The 21211-nt window shown below is 37.8% G+C and overlaps 1 protein-coding gene across 1 annotated transcript in view; it reads left to right on the top strand.

Moving 5' to 3' along the window:
- LOC306874364 (ankyrin-2-like) overlaps positions 1 to 21211 on the top strand; it is a gene marked incomplete at its 5' end in the record, with an annotated part of 50434 nt that overhangs the window by 17837 nt on the left and 11386 nt on the right. Inside the window, 27 exons of the mRNA XM_079424350.1 lie at positions 935 to 1033; positions 1150 to 1347; positions 2052 to 2150; positions 2250 to 2348; positions 2440 to 2637; positions 4110 to 4208; positions 4317 to 4415; positions 4735 to 4833; positions 4914 to 5012; positions 5108 to 5180; positions 7466 to 7589; positions 7826 to 7910; positions 8277 to 8380; positions 8752 to 8787; positions 10094 to 10318; positions 10921 to 11019; positions 11405 to 11559; positions 12069 to 12280; positions 13007 to 13202; positions 13279 to 13375; positions 13454 to 13682; positions 13760 to 13885; positions 14090 to 14212; positions 14367 to 14399; positions 14517 to 14538; positions 15818 to 16947; positions 17146 to 20785. Of these exons, the coding sequence (XP_079280476.1) occupies positions 935 to 1033; positions 1150 to 1347; positions 2052 to 2150; positions 2250 to 2348; positions 2440 to 2637; positions 4110 to 4208; positions 4317 to 4415; positions 4735 to 4833; positions 4914 to 5012; positions 5108 to 5180; positions 7466 to 7589; positions 7826 to 7910; positions 8277 to 8380; positions 8752 to 8787; positions 10094 to 10318; positions 10921 to 11019; positions 11405 to 11559; positions 12069 to 12280; positions 13007 to 13202; positions 13279 to 13375; positions 13454 to 13682; positions 13760 to 13885; positions 14090 to 14212; positions 14367 to 14399; positions 14517 to 14538; positions 15818 to 16947; positions 17146 to 20785 (7798 nt within the window). The remainder of the gene's footprint in view (positions 1 to 934; positions 1034 to 1149; positions 1348 to 2051; positions 2151 to 2249; positions 2349 to 2439; positions 2638 to 4109; positions 4209 to 4316; positions 4416 to 4734; positions 4834 to 4913; positions 5013 to 5107; positions 5181 to 7465; positions 7590 to 7825; positions 7911 to 8276; positions 8381 to 8751; positions 8788 to 10093; positions 10319 to 10920; positions 11020 to 11404; positions 11560 to 12068; positions 12281 to 13006; positions 13203 to 13278; positions 13376 to 13453; positions 13683 to 13759; positions 13886 to 14089; positions 14213 to 14366; positions 14400 to 14516; positions 14539 to 15817; positions 16948 to 17145; positions 20786 to 21211) is intronic.

Here is a 21211-nt window from a genome sequence, read left to right as displayed (position 1 = left end):
TAGTATAAGGTGTGTTATCTGACACCTAAATTGATTTGAGAGCAAATCTTCTATGTCAAATTATTAGGTTTTATCAGTAAATTAAATTACAAGGTCCCACTTTATATTAGGTGGCCTTAACTACTATGTACTTACATTGAAATTAATAATTTGATACAATGCACTTATTGTGTACATACATGTTTTTACATCGTACTTACATTTTTAAAAATGTAATAGTAACATCTGTAATTAATTTCTGTAATTACATTTATAATTACACTGTTGACTCATCCCTTACACCTTAACCCACCCTTAAACCTACCCATACCACCAAACCTGTCCCTAACCTTACCCTATCCCACCACAATAGCAGCAGAGGTGTTTTGCAATACAATATGACCACAATAAGTACATTATACTTATTTTTTGATGTAAGATAGTAGTTAAGGCCACCTAAAATAAAGTGAGACCAATTATAATAATTAGACACTATAGAGCTGTTACAAATAAAATTAAATCAATATTAACAAAATCCATTTTTTGCACTACATAGATGACATACTGTAAGCTACATTTGTTTTGGCATTCAGATGTATGTCATCTATAAATATGAACAAAAAAGGATTCAATAATGAAACACTGAGACACGGATCAGTTCTTCTCTGCATTCTAACTGCATTAATAGACTACATCACTGAGTGAAACAGCAGCTATTACAACATCTGCCTATACATATCTATGAAAACAACTGATACTATATTATTCTAGACTATATAACTATTGCACACCCCTGCTTTCAGAGCCTATTTTTAACTCATGCTTTACCACACTGTTTAGCGAATGCTGGGAGTTTTTGATATAATTTGCAGTCTTTTCTACTCTCCTCTAAATAAACAAATTCAAAAAGGCCTAGCAATGCATTTCATGTAGTACTGATTGTGTGTTTCCTCAGCGTGGCGAGACGGCATTGCATATGGCTGCAAGGGCAGGACAGATGGAGGTGGTGCGATGTTTGCTAAGGAATGGCGCTTTGGTGGATGCCATGAACAGAGTCAGTTGATAAAAACACTTACTGAATAAAGCGAGAGTACAGATATTAATGACTACACACAAAGCTTTAAATATACTATATCTGCGTTTTTCTCCCTCCTCCTCTCTTGCCTCCAGGAGGACCAGACACCCCTTCACATTGCATCTCGTCTGGGCCAGACAGAGATTGTGCAGTTGTTACTGCAGCACATGGCTCATCCTGATGCTTCCACCACTAATGGATACACACCTCTGCACATCTCCGCTCGTGAAGGTCAGCTGGAGACGGCTGCTGTGCTGCTGGAGGCTGGAGCATCTCACTCACTCGTCACCAAGGTGGGACTGCAGGGAGACCTGTGAAAGACATATGGGGCCTTCATTCTAATATACAATCAAAATCTTCTCCAGGAATTAAGAATTTGTTCTATTATTTTAGGCAACTTTTTTTAGTAAAATGTGGCAATGTTGTGCAACTTTGTTTCCTCATTAAATGAATACAAAACAGGGTATGAATTAGTGCAACATGCTCACAATTTACTAAAATGAGGGAACTAATTAATAAGCAAGGGAACAAATTGTAATGTAATAATATTTCACAGTTTTACAGGATTTAATATATTTCTGATCAAATAAATGCTAGTGCATTTATTTGATCAGAAATATATTAAATACTGTAAAATTTTCAGCATCATTACTTCAGTCTTCAGTATGCTGATTTGGTGCTCAATAAATATTTCTTAATATTATCAATGTTGAAAACAGTTGTGCTGCTTAATATTTTTGTTAAAGCTGTGATTTCTTTCTAGAAAATGATGAATTGTTCAAAAGAAGAGCATTTATATGAAATAAAACTCTTTGGATAAATGTAATGTGTACTTCCTGAATAAAAGTATTAATTCCAAAATATTCATCAATAAATAAATAAATACATACATACATATATACAGTAAATACTGACCCCAAATTGTTTTGAAAAGTGTAGAGTGAAGAGTATGTATTCATCTATAATCAACTAAAGACAAATATCCTTCCCTTAACAGAAAGGCTTCACTCCTCTACATGTTGCTGCTAAATATGGTAGTCTGGATGTGGCACAACTCCTCCTTCAGCGGAGAGCACTTCTTGATGACACTGGAAAGGTGAAAATCAAGCTTTAATCACCTACTCATTGAAATTTATTTTGTAAATATATGTTCACTTTTGTCATTTTTCTTTCTGTCTTTGGCTTTCTGAACCAGTATGGTCTCACACCACTGCATGTAGCTGCTCACTATGATAACCAGCAGGTGGCGATGATGCTCTTGGATAAAGGGGCCTCACCTCATGCTACTGCTAAGGTGCAAATCTTAAACTGATTGCAAGATATCTCTGCATCCAGTAATTAAAAAACGTATAACCTGAGGGTTTCTGTTACTCTCTTCTGTGCAGAATGGTTATACACCTCTCCACATTGCGGCAAAGAAGAACCAGACACAGATCGCCTCTGCGCTGCTTCAGTATGGAGCAGAGACCAATGCATTGACCAAACAGGGAGTGAGTCCTTTACACCTGGCATCCCAGGAGGGGCACACAGAGATGGCCTCCCTGCTGCTGGAGAGGGGTGCACATGTCAATGCTGCCACTAAGGTAAGCTCTAGATCAGGGAAGACCACAGTATGTATCCTCAGCATCAGGCTATTAACTATTGCTCATGAATAAACAACAAATTTACAATTAGTTTTTTTTTTTTGGTCATCCAAACTGACCATTAGAAATGTCAGCCAAACCACTTAGATGTTAAATGTTTACTTGATGGTACCTCATAAGAACGTAAGTTCTTTAAATTATTTTGAGAATTTAATGAGACTCCAATGTCAGTTAATGGTGACATGGCATACAAGTAAATAGATAAAATATTTAATCTTTTTTTGTTCTATTTGTAGCTAGACTTAAAGTGGATTAAGTCTTTTTTTATGAAAGTCCCTTTTTTGTGATAGTGTCTCACTGAGGAGCGTCTCGCTGCGGCCCACAAGATCCAGGGGGCGTGGTTGAATTGGACTCCTCCCACCTTACATTTACCTAAACCTACCCATCTCCACCCCCTGATCCCTAAACCCACCCCATCTCCACCCCTAGACCTACCCATCTCCACCCCCTAGATGTGAATCCAACCACGCCTCCTGGATCTTGTGGACTGCAGCGAGCCCTACTTGGTCTCATTCCACATTACAGTCACATTGATGTTTTTGGAATTCAATAAAATTTCTTCTACTGAAGAATGTTAGAAATTAAAGTTAACCTAGTGCGCATAGAGTTTGCAAGTGCACATTAAATGCAACACATGCAGAGATGGAGTTTGCTGCATTTACTGTGAACTGAGAAACTGTTCACGCGGACAGTGCAATATCACAATTATTGCGCCCCATTTATTTATTTTAATTTTACATTTGATATAATTAATAATGAACCCCCTGTAGTTCCCTCCCCCCAGAGTTCATGATTCCCAGTTTGGGAATCTCTGCTCAAGACCCACACAAATTTATGCACCTTCTTATTAAGAATAATTGCAAACAGAAAAATACTAATCTCTAGTTCACTTGGAAATAAATGACTATTCAGATCATTAACCAACTACACCAGAACCCATTTTGTTGAATCCTGACTTTGCTAATATGATAGGACCACAAACAAAATAAAAAAATAAACTATAGAATTCAGAAAGTGACCAATCAGTATTGGAAGTATTCCAGAGAGCCATGTAATTGTCACGGATGCTGTGCGGAGCAAGGAGCGCACGACGAGCAAAGACAATTAAACTTTCTTTTAATATATAATCCAGGAGCAGATACATAGAAGGAACAGCACACACATCTATAAATGAACTAATAACCGACGGTCAGACTAACAAACACAGGAACTTATAAATGGCCAGATAATTGGGGAGCACAGGTGAACACAATGACTAATCAAACTGAACTAGGTCAAAGGGGAAAACAGAAAACCCGACATGGAACAGTCAAAGGGGAAAACAGAAAACCCGACATGGAACAGTCAAAGGGGAAAACAGAAAACCCGACATGTAACAGTAATAATGGTGTATGATTTCTTTTTTTTTTCAGAGTGGCCTTACACCTCTTCACCTCACTGCTCAGCAGGACAGAGTGCAGGTTGCTGAAATACTGGTTAAGCACGATGCAAATGCAGACCAGCAGACCAAAGTGAGTTTGAACCATTTTTTTTTTTTTTGTTACCATGGTCTAAATTTTTTATTTTTTTTATAATGTTTCAGTATGTTACACTTCAGCTAATTTGTTTGTTTCTTCTAGTTGGGCTACACTCCTCTTATTGTTGCCTGTCACTATGGAAATCTCAAAATCGTTAATTTCCTTTTGCAAAATGGCGCTAATGTCAATGCAAAAACTAAGGTAACAGTTTAATATATTTATTAAAGTATATTCTTTCATTATGTGACTTGGTAACCCAATTAATTATTACATAATAAACTATTTATTTAATGAATCTGTAAGTATGAGCTGTGTGACCATGCATTTTGAGTTTGTGACTGAGAAATATTGCTGATTTTTGTGACAGATTGTAATTTTGTGCAATTATAATGTTTTGTAATATTCTATCAGAATTACAATATTTTAAATGTATGACATACTTACATTTTTGTATTGCATTCTCTGATTGTTATTATGATAATTATTATTTCTGAGCTGTTTACTGTTTTTTTTATTTCAGAATGGCTATACACCACTTCACCAAGCTGCTCAGCAGGGAAATACACATATTATCAATGTCCTGCTGCAGCATGGAGCCAAGCCTAATGCAGTCACTATGGTGAGCAACACACTCATACTCACAGAAATGATATTAATTCTGTATCTTATTTCTCTAACCTCACACTCTTTCTCTCTCAGAATGGGAACACAGCACTCTCTATTGCTAAGCGTCTGGGGTACATCTCAGTGGTGGACACTCTGAAAGTTGTTACAGAGGAAATAATCACAACGACAACCGTATGTATCCATGCCTATACATATTAACAACATTTGATGCAATCATAAACCATACAAGAGTGTATGTTGAATGCTTTTTATTTCAACTATTGTAGACGGTGACAGAGAAACACAAGCTGAATGTTCCAGAGACAATGACAGAAGTTCTGGATGTGTCTGATGAGGAGGGTAAGATAATCTTTTATTACTGACTTTTATTATGCATAATCAGGATTTCATATATCTGTGTAAAAGCTACTGTGCCTCTGTAGCCCAACATCAGATGGAGGAGGAGCTTTTTACTGAAGTTTCTATGGAGATAGAAGGTATACAGGGTATAGATATAGAGTGAACCGAACTGACCCATTGAAGTTACTAACGTTACACTTACTGCATTACCAAAAATCAGTTCAGTTCCTTCTGTATCTATTCCAATGTGTGGTTTGCAATTTGTATGCTAACTGGAACGGGCATGATTAATGTCTGTAGAAAACTAAACTGTGAAAAACTAACTTTGTTCTCAGTTATTTGTGCTAATCTGGGGATAATAATAAGTCACTGAGCATTTTAGTTTTAGTAGTACCTACACAATGGGTGAACGGTGCTTGTTATGGTTAATATGTTGTTGGTTAATATAATTTATTTTTATTAATTTGAGTTTTTTATGGGTTTATTTTGAAAGCTTGACTGTCATGTTGTCTAAAACCCAAATGTTAAGAATTAATGCTATTTGGTCTGAATTTAAAAAAGTATTTACATTTAAATTGGGTCAGAAAATGAGAGGTTATAAAATGCATTGTCCAAAGAAAAAGAATTGAATGGCAAGTCATGATTTGGGTTGTTTATTAAACTACAGCCTATGCAATATATCACTTAATCAAAAAGGGCCAGATTTACTGAACAGGACAAATTAGTTTGAGACCACAATCCCATAAAAGCACCAATGGGAGTGGAAAGGCGCAAAATGGGATGAGACATGCTTTTTTGGGTGTTAAAGGGGTCATTGGATGCCCATTTTCCACAACTTGATATGATTATTTAGGGTCTTAATGAAAAGTCTACAACATACTTTGGTTAAAATTTCTCAATGGTAGTGTAAAACAACATCCTTTTAACCCTGTCAAAAACAGCACTTTTCAGAGCAAGCCGTTTTCTTGCATGCCACTTTAAATGGAAATGAGATCTGCTTACCCCGCCCCTCTCTTCCGTGCCGCTTTCTGAGAGACGGTAAACTTAAGCCACATTCATCATGAAACTTGCTAACTGGCAAGTTATTAGGAAAGGCGATTTGCAAAGATTCATAAAAAAAACGTATACTCGCTTCTTCTGGAGGTGAATCTGGATCACGAATGATTCGCACAAAGATAGACGCATTTAGGTAGATCAGGGGGCACATACCCTTCACAAACAAACGTAATCCACTGCTTCTTTAGCGGCTCAGATATCAGGAGTAAATGACGACTGCTATGTTCATTATTACATCCAACAAGAAAACACTTCAGTCGCTTAGGAGTCACTCTTGTCTACATCTGCTCCGGCGTCGAAACAACTGATGACAGCTCACTCAGGGCGGGTCTAAGGTAAGATACTAGTCCAGTCTGTGCTAAAATGCTACTTTCAATCAAACTATCGTGGGAGGGCCTGGGTCTGTGTGACGTCGCACAGATAAGAAGCTGAGAACGGCTTGATTTGAGAAAGGTGGATTTTTAACAATATGAAAGTGAAAGTGACGTGACGTGGGCAAGTATGGTAGCACATACTCGGAATTTGTGCTCTGCATTTATCCCATCCAAAGTGCACACACACAGCAGTGAACACACACTACAAAAACGTGAACACACACCCGGAGCAGTGGTTATAGGGTGGTTGTGTACACACACTGCCAAAACACATTTAAATCCAACCTGATCTCACAGCTATTCTTGTATATTTTACAAGGTGGCTAATTCATACAAATTTAGTATGACCTCGCTCGTAGGAATTCGTACGTTTTGTAAAAAATCATACGTATTTTACAAGGTGGCAAATTCATAGGAATTTGTACAAATGACCTCTCATAACCCTGCCCCTAAACCTACGCCTCACAGAAAACAAAATCGTACAAATGAGGTCGAATGAGTGAGGTTGTACGAATTCGTACTAATTAGCCACCTTGCAAAATACTTACGAATTGGTCGTGAGATAGCGTTGAATACAAGTAAATTATGTTGTGTGATTCACTTGAATACTCTCTTCCCATAAATTTTGCATCTGATAGAGAAATTCCTACAAGTGCACATGCAAAAATATCTATTCATCATACATTTTTCACTGCTTCTCTTTAGTAAATCCTGACAGCAGGTTTTTAACACCAGAAGAGGGTTAGAGCTGGTGCAAGCTGTTAGTGAATCTGGCCCTAAGTCAGTAATTTGATCAACGAGTAGTTCATTGACTGTGTCAATTAGTTAGTCAATATTCAATATGTGTATGAGCAGGTGAGGACACAATGACAGGTGATGGAGGGGAGTACCTGAGAACAGAGGACCTGAGAGAGCTTGGTGATGACTCTCTACCTGGACACTACCTGGATGGCATGAGCTACACCCATAATTTGGACCGGTAAAAAAAAAAAAACATGGCACATTTACAAACAGACAAACCAATATTTTAGTATTCCATAGACAAGCTCGTTTCTGCGAAACAGATTAGTACTGTTAGCCCTGCCTCACATTATTGTTTGAGCCAGAAGCTTTACACATTTGTTGCCATTTTTTGGGGAATTTAACTCTCACAAGTATAACAGGTGCACACATATAATGCTGTTTTGCTCACCTGTTTACATTGTCCTACCTCAGGTCCCATGAGACCCCCAGTCATCTTGCTTACAGAGGTGAAGGAATCCTAATTGAGGATATGATCACCAGCCACCAGCTTCACAAGGTGAACCTTGAACTATCATACCTCATATGTACACCTGACATTTGGCTCAGTGTTTTTAGCCATGGTTTAATATGCTAATTGCTAAAATCTAATTGTTAGCATTGTTAAAATCTTAGCTATTCTAAATTCACTGTAAACCATGGATTCACAGGGCTTATTGCGTTTATACAACAGTTATGCCTTAAAAATATTTTTAGCCCACCCATTGTCAAAATTCACAACAAAATATGACATTTTGGAACAATTTTGAAACATGCAGATGCAGTGACAGTAATACTGTTGTAATGATGTCACAGGTTGTCATTTACAATGGCTTTGAACACGAGTCACAATGATATATTATTGTCTGATTATGTTGTTTGTTAGGTTTCTGCATTCTCTCGAGGGCATGAGAAGGACTCATATCGACTGAGCTGGGGTGCTGAACATCTGGATAATGTGGTGCTAACTAGCTCTCTTCTGCAGTCAGGGTTAGTAGGTTTCACACACAGACACACACTAAAACGGACATGAACACACACACACACTTGCCTCCCCCCGTCGTACATGCTAGTACATATTAAGATATGTATGTTTATTCAAAGCTGGCATTGTATCAGATGCCACTATTGTGGATCATGAATGATAGCTGCTCAATTTCCTCTCATGGTTCTTTCATTCTGTCTTTCTGTCTTTCTTTCTTTCTTTCTTTCTTTCTTTCTTTCTTTCTTTCTTTCTTTCTTTCTTTCTTTCTTTCTTTCTTTCTTTCTTTCTTTCTCGTTTATTATACTCATGTCATCTCCCTAAATCACTCTGCCTCTCTCTCTGCTGTTCGTGATTGTGTCTTTTGTTCTGCTTTTAGCCAATCCACCCCATGCCTTGACAATGACAACAGCAGGTGATCCTCCACTTCTCTTCCTTGTGCCCTTTTCGCTTCCTCACTTCATCTACTTTTATTTCATTATTGCATGTATATATAACAACTGACTGCTTTGAGCTTTTTAAATGAGTTTTTTTGTGCCTATTAAAATTTTAATAAGCATGTTTTGATGAACACAGTGAGTCATGTCTCAGTATTCATAGAGATCCCCATGAAAAATATGAAGTATTATTCAGTATTTTTCACATGGGTGGTGTGAAACTGGAGACATTGTGTTTTTCAACCACTACTTTAGTATTTTTCCCAGTACATCTTGAGCATGATCAAAAACGGTTATCATTCTTTATTATCTAATTTCTCCAGTGACTTATCTGTAGATTCCTTTGGAGACTTTCTCCATAAACTTCATGAACAATACATAACATAAAGCAAAACTTAAAATAACATTATACCGTTCAAAAGTTTGAGGTTAGTAAGATTTTTATAAAGAAAGAAATTAATATTTTCATTTGCAAGAATGCACTAAATTGATCAAAAGTGATTGTTATTTTGTAAAATTACTATTCATTCAATCTTATAAAGAAATGTATCATGGTTTGCACAAAAATATTGAGCACCATAGCAGTCTTCAACATTGATTATTATGAGAAATGTTTCTTGAGCACCAAATCAGCAAATCAGTAGATTATTTTTGAAGGATCATGTGACACTGAAGCATGCAGTGATGGCTGAAGAAAATTCAGCTTTATCATCACATAAATAAAATACAATTTAAATATATTAAAATATAAATAGTTATTTAAATTGTAATAATATTTCACAATATTACCAATTTTACCGTTTTTTTTTTTAATTTTTAATTTTTTTTAAAACAAAATATTACCAGCCACAAACTTTGGAACGGTAGTGTACATCAGTGAGTCTGTAATTGTACAACACATAATGGCAACACAATCTGATAAAAAAAAAAACAACGAAGGTCAGGGTTTAACAGAAATTACTCCTTTTGATCACCAAAGAAAACTAATGGAACCCAAAAAGTTTCTGGAAAAGTGTGTAATTTCAAATGTCACCAAAAAGAATTGCGAAATTAATAACTGTTTACAAACATATAGAAGCCCACAGAGCCTATAAAGTAAGTTTAGAAAAATAGACAGAAATTATATTGCATGGCCTAGGTGGCTTCTGTAAGTTTATAAACAAGAATGTAATGCTTTATGAATGTAATGCATTTATTGCAGTATTTCATTTCTGTATAGTTTTAATGAAGATGTTAAACATTGTGTTGTGTGTTTCACTGTCACGTGCTGTTCTATGAAAACAGCTTCCTGGTCAGTTTCATGGTGGATGCCCGTGGTGGAGCCATGCGTGGCTGTCGTCACAATGGACTACGCATTATTGTGCCACCTAGAAAGTGCTCAGCACCTACACGGGTCACATGTCGTCTGGTGAAGAGGCACAGGCTGGCCTCTATGCCCCCTATGGTGGAGGGAGAGGGGCTCGCAGGCAAGCTCATTGAAGTTGGACCCACCGGATCCCAGTTTCTTGGGTAAGGAGGTGTCTAAGGGGATCGAAAATTTAAAATGTATGCTGTATCACCATGAACATTTTTGTCTATCTGTGTTTGTGTATGATGCAGTTATATGTTCTCTATTTTGTCTCGTCTTGACTGATAAAGTAGTGCAATATGTTGACATGTTTGACGTGTCCTAACCAGGAGCGATGTTGCAAGTTTCCAGCGACAATCAATTTGTTTGTCTATGCTAAAACATATCCATGTAATCTCATGTAATGTAATCTCAGCCAGTAAAATGAAGTTTGATGTTTATTTTGTGAATTTTGGACCAATGAGATTCAGTGGATAGATTTTAGTTCAGAATTTAATTTTAAGTTTTAGTATTTTTTTAATTATTAATTAAAGAAACCATTTTAGGTAGATTTAACCAAGCGATGAACAAAATGTTGCAGCTGGTTAGGACAAAAACTCATGGATGAGCTTTTAGTGTTTGCCTTACCTGGTTGGGACACTTGTCATCTCTAGTTTGGAGGAATGACAATGATGTTCCTCTCTCACTAAATCTGAGTTCAGTAAATCAGGTTCACAGTGTGCCTTGTTTTTTACATCTTTTTTAATGGCTGCGATCGGAACAGTAAACTCCACCTCCCAACAGCCCCTCCTCCTCTTAATGAGGGTGAAAGTCTTGTCAGCAGAATTCTGCAGCTGGGTCCACCCGGCACCAAATTCCTCGGGTAGGAGAGATCCTAATGCCAAATATCCACTGGATACTGATCACATATCCCCCCCTAATTCTTTTAAATACACCTCCATTTGTATTTTATAATTTTTTGAGTTTGTTTTTATCATTCTGAAATAGAGGCGTTCCATTAATTTACCTTTACCTCCCTTGTTGACTTTTGAATATCGTTTGAGTTTAAATTTGTTAATTTCTTGTATTGGTCATTGCTCTGTGTATGCTGTATATGGCATTACCCATGGTTTTGTTCCTACATTGCTGCATGCTACATTTACCTGTGTTTATGTCTTCCACAGATGCAATATCTGTTTTTCAACAATCCTCACCTTGACAAGTCCAAAGCCATACATTTGGCTGAAATAACACCCCTTATTTTTCAGGCCTGTGATAGTGGAGATCCCCCACTTTGCTGCATTGCGTGGGACAGAGAGGGAGTTGGTGATTCTGCGCAGTGAGACAGGAGAGAGCTGGAGAGAACATCACTGTGAGCATACAGAAGAAGAGCTGAATCAGATACTCAATGGCATGGACGAGGGTGAGTGTGTCCCAAATACACACAGAGACACTTGTTTGATGTAACACACCTTAAATTGGCAAGTGGTATGCTAATAGAACTGTAAGAACTGTACCATTCAAAAGTTTGGGGTCAGTAATGTTTTTTTTTTTTTTTGCCAAGGGCAAAATGGCAGTATTATGAAATATCATTACAATTTAAAATAACTTTTCTATTTTGTTTGATGAACAAAAATTTCAAAAGAACAATTTTGAAATAGAAATGATTTGTAACATTATACATGTCTTTATAGTCACGTTTAATCAATTTAATGAATCCTTGCCAAATAAAAGTCTAAATTTGTTTAGACAAAAAACTGTTTGCAGTGCATTGAACTGTGTGACACTTCTTTTCAAACATTTTAGAACAAGTCTGTGCTTAGTTGAAAAGTTTGGTTTGGTACAGAAGGATAGCATCTTTAAAATGAAAGAAATAAATAAAATGAAGACTTTGGTCATTTGGTACAACTGGATTTGTCATTTTCACACTAGAACTGGACACTCCTGAGGAGCTGGAGAAAAAGCGAATCTGCCGCATCATCACACGGGATTTCCCTCAATACTTTGCAGTGGTGTCCCGCATTAAGCAGGACAGTCATCTGATCGGTCCAGAGGGTGGGGTGTTAAGCAGCGCACTTGTTCCACAGGTCCAGGCTGTGTTCCCAGAGGGAGCATTGACTAAACGGATACGCGTTGGGCTACAGGTAATCCAAAATGCAAAGCAATCTTCATCACTGATCTTTTAATGTTTAAAGAAAGCATTTCGGTTACACTTTATTTTAAGGTGTCCTTGTTACAGTGTATTTATATATTTAAGTACAATTAAGTAATATTAATTAACAACATGTACTTACTATAAGGTTAGTTTTAGGTTTAGAGTTTGGTTTAGGGTTATTGCATGTAATTATGCATAATTTCGTACTAATTCTATTGTAAGTACATGTAACGTGTAACAAGGACACCTTAAAATAAAGTGTTACCGGCATTTCTAATTTTGCTTTTGATTTGTGTTAGACCGTTTTCTCACAAACAACATTGAGGGCAACACTGTACCATTTTTATTATTATTTGCCACTCTAGATCAATAGTACAAATGACTTTTAGTAACTTCGTGTGTCATTAAAGCTGACTCAATTGAGATTGAGCTATATATCAATGCAACAGCAATTTTTTAGGTAAAGGTAAAACATGTATTGGTACACTGAAAAAAAGTAATACTAATGCATTGTTATTTTGTCTTTAAGTCTTATTTTAGGGTTCATATTAAAAGTGTGACATATTAAAAGTGTGGCTTTTTAGCTATGCTCTTTTGTAAAATATCTAATCAGCAATATATTACTCTTAAATTGTTTAGAGGGAGGGGGATGAAATTGAAAAAGAAAATGAGACATCCATCCTGCCACTTACATCTCAATCTCATCCTTTATTAGGCCCAGCCCATCACTGAGGATATGGTGAGGAAGATCCTGGGTAATAAGGCTACATTCAGCCCAATTGTTACTTTGGAGCCCAGAAGACGCAAGTTTCACAAGCCCATCACCATGACTATTCCTGTCCCTAAAAGCCCAACCAGTGATGGGACAAACCCCAGTACACCCACTCTACGACTATTATGTAGCATTACTGGTATGTGTGAATAAAGAGTAAAACATATCTTTTGTAAGTAAGTGCCTTTATAAGAAGGTAAATTTTCTTTTTCTAGGTGGGACAACTCCAGCACAATGGGAGGACATAACTGGATCCACACCGCTAACATTCATCAACCAGTGTGTTTCATTTACCACTAATGTGTCAGCAAGGTGAGTTCAGATGCAGTGACAAATGTTTGTTGACTGCTTTCCCTTGACAAATCGTTAAATACATGTTTTTCCTCCCAGGTTCTGGCTTATAGATTGCCGTCAGATCCAGGAGTCTGTGAACTTCTCCAGTCAGCTGTATCGTGAGATCATCTGTGTTCCCTATATGGCCAAGTTTGTCATCTTCGCCAAAACATTGGACCCTATAGAGGCACGACTCCGCTGCTTCTGTATGACGGATGATAAGATGGATAAAACTCTGGAGCAGCAGGAGAACTTCACTGAAGTGGCTCGTAGTCGAGATGTCGAGGTAAGTGTGGTTTAGCTAATCTTGCTAGTGCATTTGACACTAACCTTTTCTACATGGTGGTATGTTTATCTCTACAGGTTCTAGAGGGAAAGCCAATCTTTGCAGACTGCTTTGGAAATTTGGTCCCACTGACCAAAAGTGGACAGCACCATGTGTTCAGCTTCTATGCCTTTAAGGAAAACCGTCTTTCTCTCTTTATCAAAGTAAGTTATTATTTGTAGCACTATTTATAGTAGATAACTATGTAGATATTATATTGAAGTTTGCACAAAAAAGCACTGAGTTACAGATTTAAACATGTGGTACAGTATGCCACAATGTTCCCTACTATTTTAACTGTGATGCCACAGTATTGTGTAATTGTCAGTTGGGGGTGAGCAAAGTTCCAGATTGGTTGTTTTCAACAGATACGTGACAGCACTCAAGAACCATGTGGTAGGCTGTCTTTTACAAAAGAACCAAGAACATATCGCAGTCTAAACCACAATGCAATATGCAACCTGAACATCTGCCTACCTGTTTACTCAAAGGTAAGAGAAACACTTTCATAATGATATTAACTCACTACCACATATACTGTACATATGCATATACACAACAAAAAAACAATACCTTTTAATCAAATTATATTTAGTTTAGCTAAATTTAATCTGACAGTTGATTTTTTGACTCTTACTTTTTAAGGAATCTGATTCTGACCAAGATGCAGATGAGGAGGTAAATACCTATGTTACACCTTAAAAATAAATAAATAATTTTGTAAATAATGTTGTTTTTGCAAAAGAGATAATTTCCATTCGATTAACTCTCTGTTTCAATCTAATTTCTTTATAGAGTGAGAAGACACATGAGCAATGTAAGCATTTTTTAAGTTTAAAAATATATATACAGTATACAAAGCTTTTTCTCCCATTCTTTTTAACACCCATAACTCCGGTAATTGTAGGTTACCAATGTATTAGTACATTGTTAAGATATTTAGCATATTTCATAGAAGTGATTTTAAGAGAAATTGTATTTGTGGATCCCTGATTGCTATGCTATGGCTGATAAACATCCCTTCTTCCATTTTTATTTTTATGGTCTGCTGTTCTCATGAAACATTACATCCAATTATATTCTCTCACAATGGTATCTTGCTTCTGGCATGATGGTTTCTAAAATCTTTAGTGTATTACATGCCAAAAGAGATACTGGAAAACAAACCATTCTCCCTAAAATCAAAATCATACTGACCAGGCACATATTATTTTGCCTGTAACGAATCACTTAATTTGCTTGCCACAAATGTCACCTTTGCATGGATCATTTCCTTTGCATGGAAATAACTTGACTTACATATATTATATTATTGTATATGTATGTGTGTGAGTGTGTCTGCTTGAATGTGAGGATATCTTTTTGAAATATGCACAATTTGTGACATTTTTTATCCCTATCACTCACATTCTTTGTTTTCCTTTGTTCACTTGTGTTTATTGTTTTCCTAAAATTTTCTTATCATTTACCTCAGACTTATAACAAATTCCCATATGTTAAACAACTCCATGTTTGACTCAAAGATCTGCCTAACTAACAAGCCATAGCATTTAATAATTTGAAAGTGTTTTATCAGAAAAGTCTCTGATTGTATCTCAGTGTTGCATAAGGGCATTGTTTTGAAATGCTATCTGTGTTTGTGTTGACATGAGCTCTTCATGTCGAGAACAATCTTGAGATGCCCCATTGGTACAGCGCCACTCTGTGTTATGATTACTTTCCTCATTTGTTCTTTGTGCACAGGTTTCTGTATTACTTATCCTTTGTTTTTTCTTTATACTTTCCCTCTTGTGTAAGTGTATGAGTGGATACTTGAATCAATATAACATGTTTAAGCAAGTTATTTCCTGGCCATTTCCTGCCCTCACTTTGTAATTCTCTTTTGCTTTGCTTAACTGCTCCCATGCCTTACCAAATCCTTCGGATCCAAATCTAGATAAATCTAGCAATGTTCTTCATTCTGTCAAGTAGTTTCCTCATCATCTGAACTGAAGACAGTTTGTATTGCTCCTGCCCTGACTAGTTTTCCAATGTCTTTTGTCCTCTTCATTTCCCCCTTTGTTCTTTACAAACTATTTATGCTGTTCAAATGGAAGATTATGATGGATCTGAGTCAACAGAGCTTTCCATGCTGCAAATCATACATGATCCTGCCACACTCGTAAGTCCAGATCTACTTTCAGAGGTTTCTGAAATGAAGCAGGACCTGATTAAAGTGTCAGTCCTTCTGACCTCTGAAAAGTTGGAAAAATCGTGCTCATCTGGTTCCGGAGAGCGATCAGACAAGGCTGGGGATGAAGAAGTGGATGAGCCATTTGAAATTGTTGAAAAAGTGATAGAGGACTTAGAGAAGGTAGAAGAGATTCTTCGTGACAGAACAATGGATGATACAAAGAGGGAAGGTGCTATTGGGAGATCTGTAACCATTGATGATGAAGAGTGGGTACTTCTCAGTGAGACAGATGTTGAGGAATCCAAAAGCAAAAATATCACTGAAGTCCAAGAGGCACTCATTCAGGAAGTTCGAATCACAAGAGACACTATATCCAGTTCTCCTCCTAAGAGGGATATTTCAGGCATGATTTCATATCTCAGCAGTGACTTAGAACAGTGTCTGCAGGAAATGCCTGTACCATCTAATGATTCACAAGATGTGGATAGTGTTCAAGAAAGCTTTAAAGAGGTTGTTGTGACACGTGGTAAACACCGTCCAGCAGAAATCAAAAAGCCAGCAAGGAAAAAGCGTAAAGAGAGGGAGTTTGCAAGCGGCAGTTCAGAGGATGACTTGGAAAGGATGAGTAGGAGTCAGTCTGAGGAGTCTCTTGATGAAGATGCAGTTATCGGTGGATTGGTCTTTGGGCCTGTTCCTGTGTCTCCTAGAGTTGTAGAAACTCCGATTGGATCCATTAAGGAGAAGGTTAAGGCACTGCAGAAGAAGGTTGAAGAAGAGAATGAGGTGGACAGTCAAAAGTGGAAATCCCAAACAGTGAGTACTTCCCAGAGTAAGCCATATGTCACAGAGACAGAAAAATCAGCCAAGCTTCCTCCAAAATCCCCCAGATCCCCAAAGTCACAGACGGAACGGCTAGAGGAAACTATGTCTGTAAGAGAGCTGATGAAGGCTTTTCAGACTGGCCAGGATCCATCGAAAAGTAAGTCTGGACTTTTTGAACATAAAGCAATTACGACTATAACCTCTGAAGCAGCACGTTCTGATGTAATACAAGTTCCCGCAACATCTAATAGCCAAATGACAGTAACAACTCAACATTTACAAGAAAGAACAATTACAACGGTGACCTCTGAAATGCCAAGTCCTGATGTGGTGCAGATTCCCCGAACATATGATAGCATTTCAACTCAACATTTACAAGAAAGAGGAATTACAACTATACCCTCTGAAGCAAGTTCTGATGTGATGCAGGTTCCTCCAACATATGATAACAAAATTACAGAATCAACCCAGCATTTACAAGAAAAAATTGTTGTAGAAAACAAGATCCCTCAAGAATCATCACATATTGACCAAAACACAATTCAGCATAAACCAATGATCGATGATGGTGAAGCAGTACATGAAAAACCACTGACGATCATCCAAATCGAAGGTGATCAAGCAGTAACTTCCAACATTATCGTTAACTTTGAAGAGAAACTCTCTCCAGAAGACCTGCTTGGTAAACATACAGCAAATGACCAAAATGGAAAACCATCTCAGGAACCAGAAACTGAGGAACAACAAATATGTTCTGAACTATTAAGAAACGAAGACCTGCGGTTGATACGTGGGAGAATGTATTATGAAGATAAGATCTACCAGCACAGGAGATTGTCTGTGGAACCTCAGATCAGCCCAAACAGGAAACCATCAGAAGATTTCAGTGCAGATATTAAGGCAGAACTTGAGGGAAATTCTGAATATCTGCTCTTTAGGCGAACTTCAGGTGAAGCAAGTAAACATTATTTAATGTGTAATGATGGCCTTTCTTTGGAAGATGAGGAGCAGATGCACCAGGCAGCTGTGGATCCAAGTAAATCAAACATAATCACTGCATTTGCTACTGCAATGGTGCAAGGTGAACCCTTACGTCAAAGTGAAATACATGATGGAGCATTGGAAGAAAGTCCCGATAGTGACAAACACGAGGCCTTGGCAGACTCTCCTGGCAATAGTATAGGGACAAGGACTCCTCACTCCAGCACAGGTGACAGTGAGAAACATGAGGGACTTGAAACCCCTCAAAATAGTCCTGAAGTCCTTCTTTTTTCTTCCAGTACAACTAGTAAAGAAACAGAAGACAGATATCCAGGGGATCAGGAGACAACTAACCAATCAAGTTCGACATCACATGAAAGAGCGGAGAGTGACAAGAGTGAATTATGTTCAGTAACCTCCATAAAAAGCAAGACTGAATCACCTTATGATTCTAAGATTGAATCATCTTCTCCATCCACCAGTATTGAGTCACCGTCCTCTGCTAATTCAAAGACTGTAGTTCAAAATATAATTCAAGTTATGAAATTGGAGAGTGAAATATCAACACATGATATGAAAAGTGATTTAACCTGTAAAGATAGCATGAAGCTGATAAAATCGGATGTAATTGCTGAGTCTGAGAAGATAGCACAACAAAGCCATCACAGTCAAGATGCACCAGAGAGACCTTTTAGTTTGGATTCTCTGCAGCCTGCAACCATGAGTGATACTAAAACTCTTTGTAGAACAGACTCGCTTGAAACTACTCCCATCAGAGAAGATGGATCATCCCAAAAATCCCCAGACTCTATCGAGCCAAGCCCAACCAAGGAGTCCCCATGTCAAGACTCTTTAGAGGGAAGTCCCACTGGTCAAGAATCTGGTCAGCTGAGCTACTCTAAAAGGGTCTTCTCAACAAGTCAGGCTTTCATTTCTGACTCCGGGGAAAAAGAAATAATTTCTAAACAAAATATTTACTTAGAAAGTGAGTCATCCCAAGGTTCCCATGAGACCTTCGATATGCAGTGCATTTCCATGACCCGGGAGCAAAAAGAAAAGGTGATTGACAGTAGGGATCTTCATGACTTTGATGCTTTACAAAGGCAATTCACTCCAGAAGAAGAGATGTTTAAGATGGCTGCAAAGATCAAAACATTTGATGAAATGGAAAAGGATGCAAAAGTTAAAAAGGTCAAATTTGATTTTGATTGTGGTTCTAAACAACCAAAAGAGGAAGAAGTGTTGTCACCACATAAAAGTTCACTAGACTTTAACACAATGTTAACCATAACATCAGAAGAGCAGTACTTGGAGAACCCTGCTGAATCTGGCCCGGTATTACCCTTACATTCCTCATTATCAGATGATGATTATGACAGTCCTGAGTTGGATGAATCAACTCACAAAGTCTCAGGAGAAACCACTGAGGTTTTAGAGACCACAGACAAAATGGAGGAGGAACATACTCATTTAAAGGTTGTTGATTTACAGACATGCATAGACATACCATCTATGCAAACACATGTAGAGAACGAGGAGGAAGACTATGAACTGTTACATTCAGAGTACCATAGTATAGTGATTGGTGAGACTACAACTAATGAGAATCTCATTATTACATCAGCAGAGAGCAAAATGGGCATTGAGAAGGATGGTGATGTTGATTCTAAGTCTACTGGTGAGAGCACAACTTCTGAAAAAGTGCTTGAACCAGTTTCTCCCATCGACAATATAGGTGCTACTGCTGTTACAAAGGAAGTGCAGGATGAATCCCAGACAGATTTATGTATTTATCAAGAGGACAATAAAGAGAAGCCCGAAGAAATCCCAGTATCTATTCCAAGAGACTTGGTTCCCTGGAGTGCTGAAGTTGAAGACGATGAGGCATTTGATGCAAAGATTGAGGCTGAGGAGCAGAAGATACTTGCTTTGTGTATAGACAGACATTCCCATGGAACCACACCTGACACAACTCCAGGACGAACCCCTACTGAAGAGGGGACACCAAATCCTTTCCTCTTCCAGGAGGGAAAGCTATTTGAGATGACCAGAGGTGGTGCTATTGACATGACCAAAAGGACAATGGAGGAAGAAGAAGAAAGGTTAGTCTTTTTTCCAATGAATGAAGATTCAGGTGAAGAATTTGAGCAAATCAATTTCAGTGCTAGTGAGTCTGTTGCAGTAGCTTCATTTGAGATGCCTACAGATGGTTTAGTGCATCAAGACAGAATTACTGAGGAACCTGATAGCTTTAGTAAAACTGGAACCAAAATTGTTCAACCAGAACATCCAGAACGAAATGATTTTCCTATCCGAAGTGAACCAAAGAGTCCCTCAGAGGATAATGGAATCTGTGAAGACACATTAATACCGAATGTTGACACTGCCACTTATACAGTAACACAAACAGTTTATTCTGAGCAAGACCCGGAATCCTCTGACTCTTCGGTGGAAGACGAACAGCATTCTGTTGTTGAAATGCCCATATCCACCCAAGTATCTACAATTTCCCCTAGTACCTCAGTTCATACTGTTAGTCAACAGCAATTCCAGACATCACCTTCAATGTACACCCCATCCAAGGACCTTGTTGCTGAAATTGAAGACACAACATCTAAAACAAAAATAGCTGTAAAAGCAGCCAGCTTTGACCAAGTTTTAGGACAAGGGGACTCCATTGAACAAAATCAAAGGCCTAAATCTGTAGCAGACATTGGTGACTCAGAATGGTCCATGTCTGTTGTGGATGATCACACTGAAATAGACAGCAGCTACACCAAACCAAAGACTTCATCCTCCCAGATGCCTGTATCACCGACACAGTCTCCTAACCTACAGTATGCTGTATCCAATCAACCTGAACTTCCTGCTGAATTCTCTCAGGAATTGGACTCTTCAAGGAGCACAGAGCATGATGAAACCAAAGGATACAGAGCCTCTGTTGAGTTAGGGCTAGAAAGTAGTTTGAAAGCAATTCGACCCCCATCTGTAGGCGATGATGTCTTTGAGTCAAGGCCCAACTGGGAAGATTGTGTGGAGACACAGATGCAGAGAATCTCAGACAGCACTACCCCAGACCAAAGTAAAGGTACCTCTACTTGGCACTTGCCCCCGTATTAATTAATCCAAAACTTACTCCATGCCAGTCTCTTTTCTTATGATTTTTAATATCATTTCTTGTTCTGTGTTGTCTTGTGTTTTGTGCTGTACTTTGTCTGTCTCTCAATGTTTTTTTGTATGTCATTGTGTTTGTATGTCATATTTTGTGACTTTTTATGTCATGTTTTATTCATTTGCATATCAGTGTGTACATAAAAAAATGAAATCTCAAGATTGATTGTCTACATTTATTTGCTAATAATACAGTTTCCTGTGCATTGCATGTTAACCACTGCATGTTTCCTCTTAGGAATAATAAAACAAACATGGGTTCGGGCACTTTTTGTGTAAAAAGTTTTAAAAGAATGTTATGGCATATATTATTTCAGCAGATCTTCAGTCACCATGTTGTCCA

Source organism: Barbus barbus (genome assembly GCF_936440315.1).
Source record: "Barbus barbus genome assembly, chromosome: 8".
In the NCBI taxonomy this organism is placed as follows: domain Eukaryota; kingdom Metazoa; phylum Chordata; class Actinopteri; order Cypriniformes; family Cyprinidae; genus Barbus; species Barbus barbus.
Note: the sequence above shows the minus strand (reverse complement) of the source record. Positions and strands in the feature narration are given on the sequence as shown.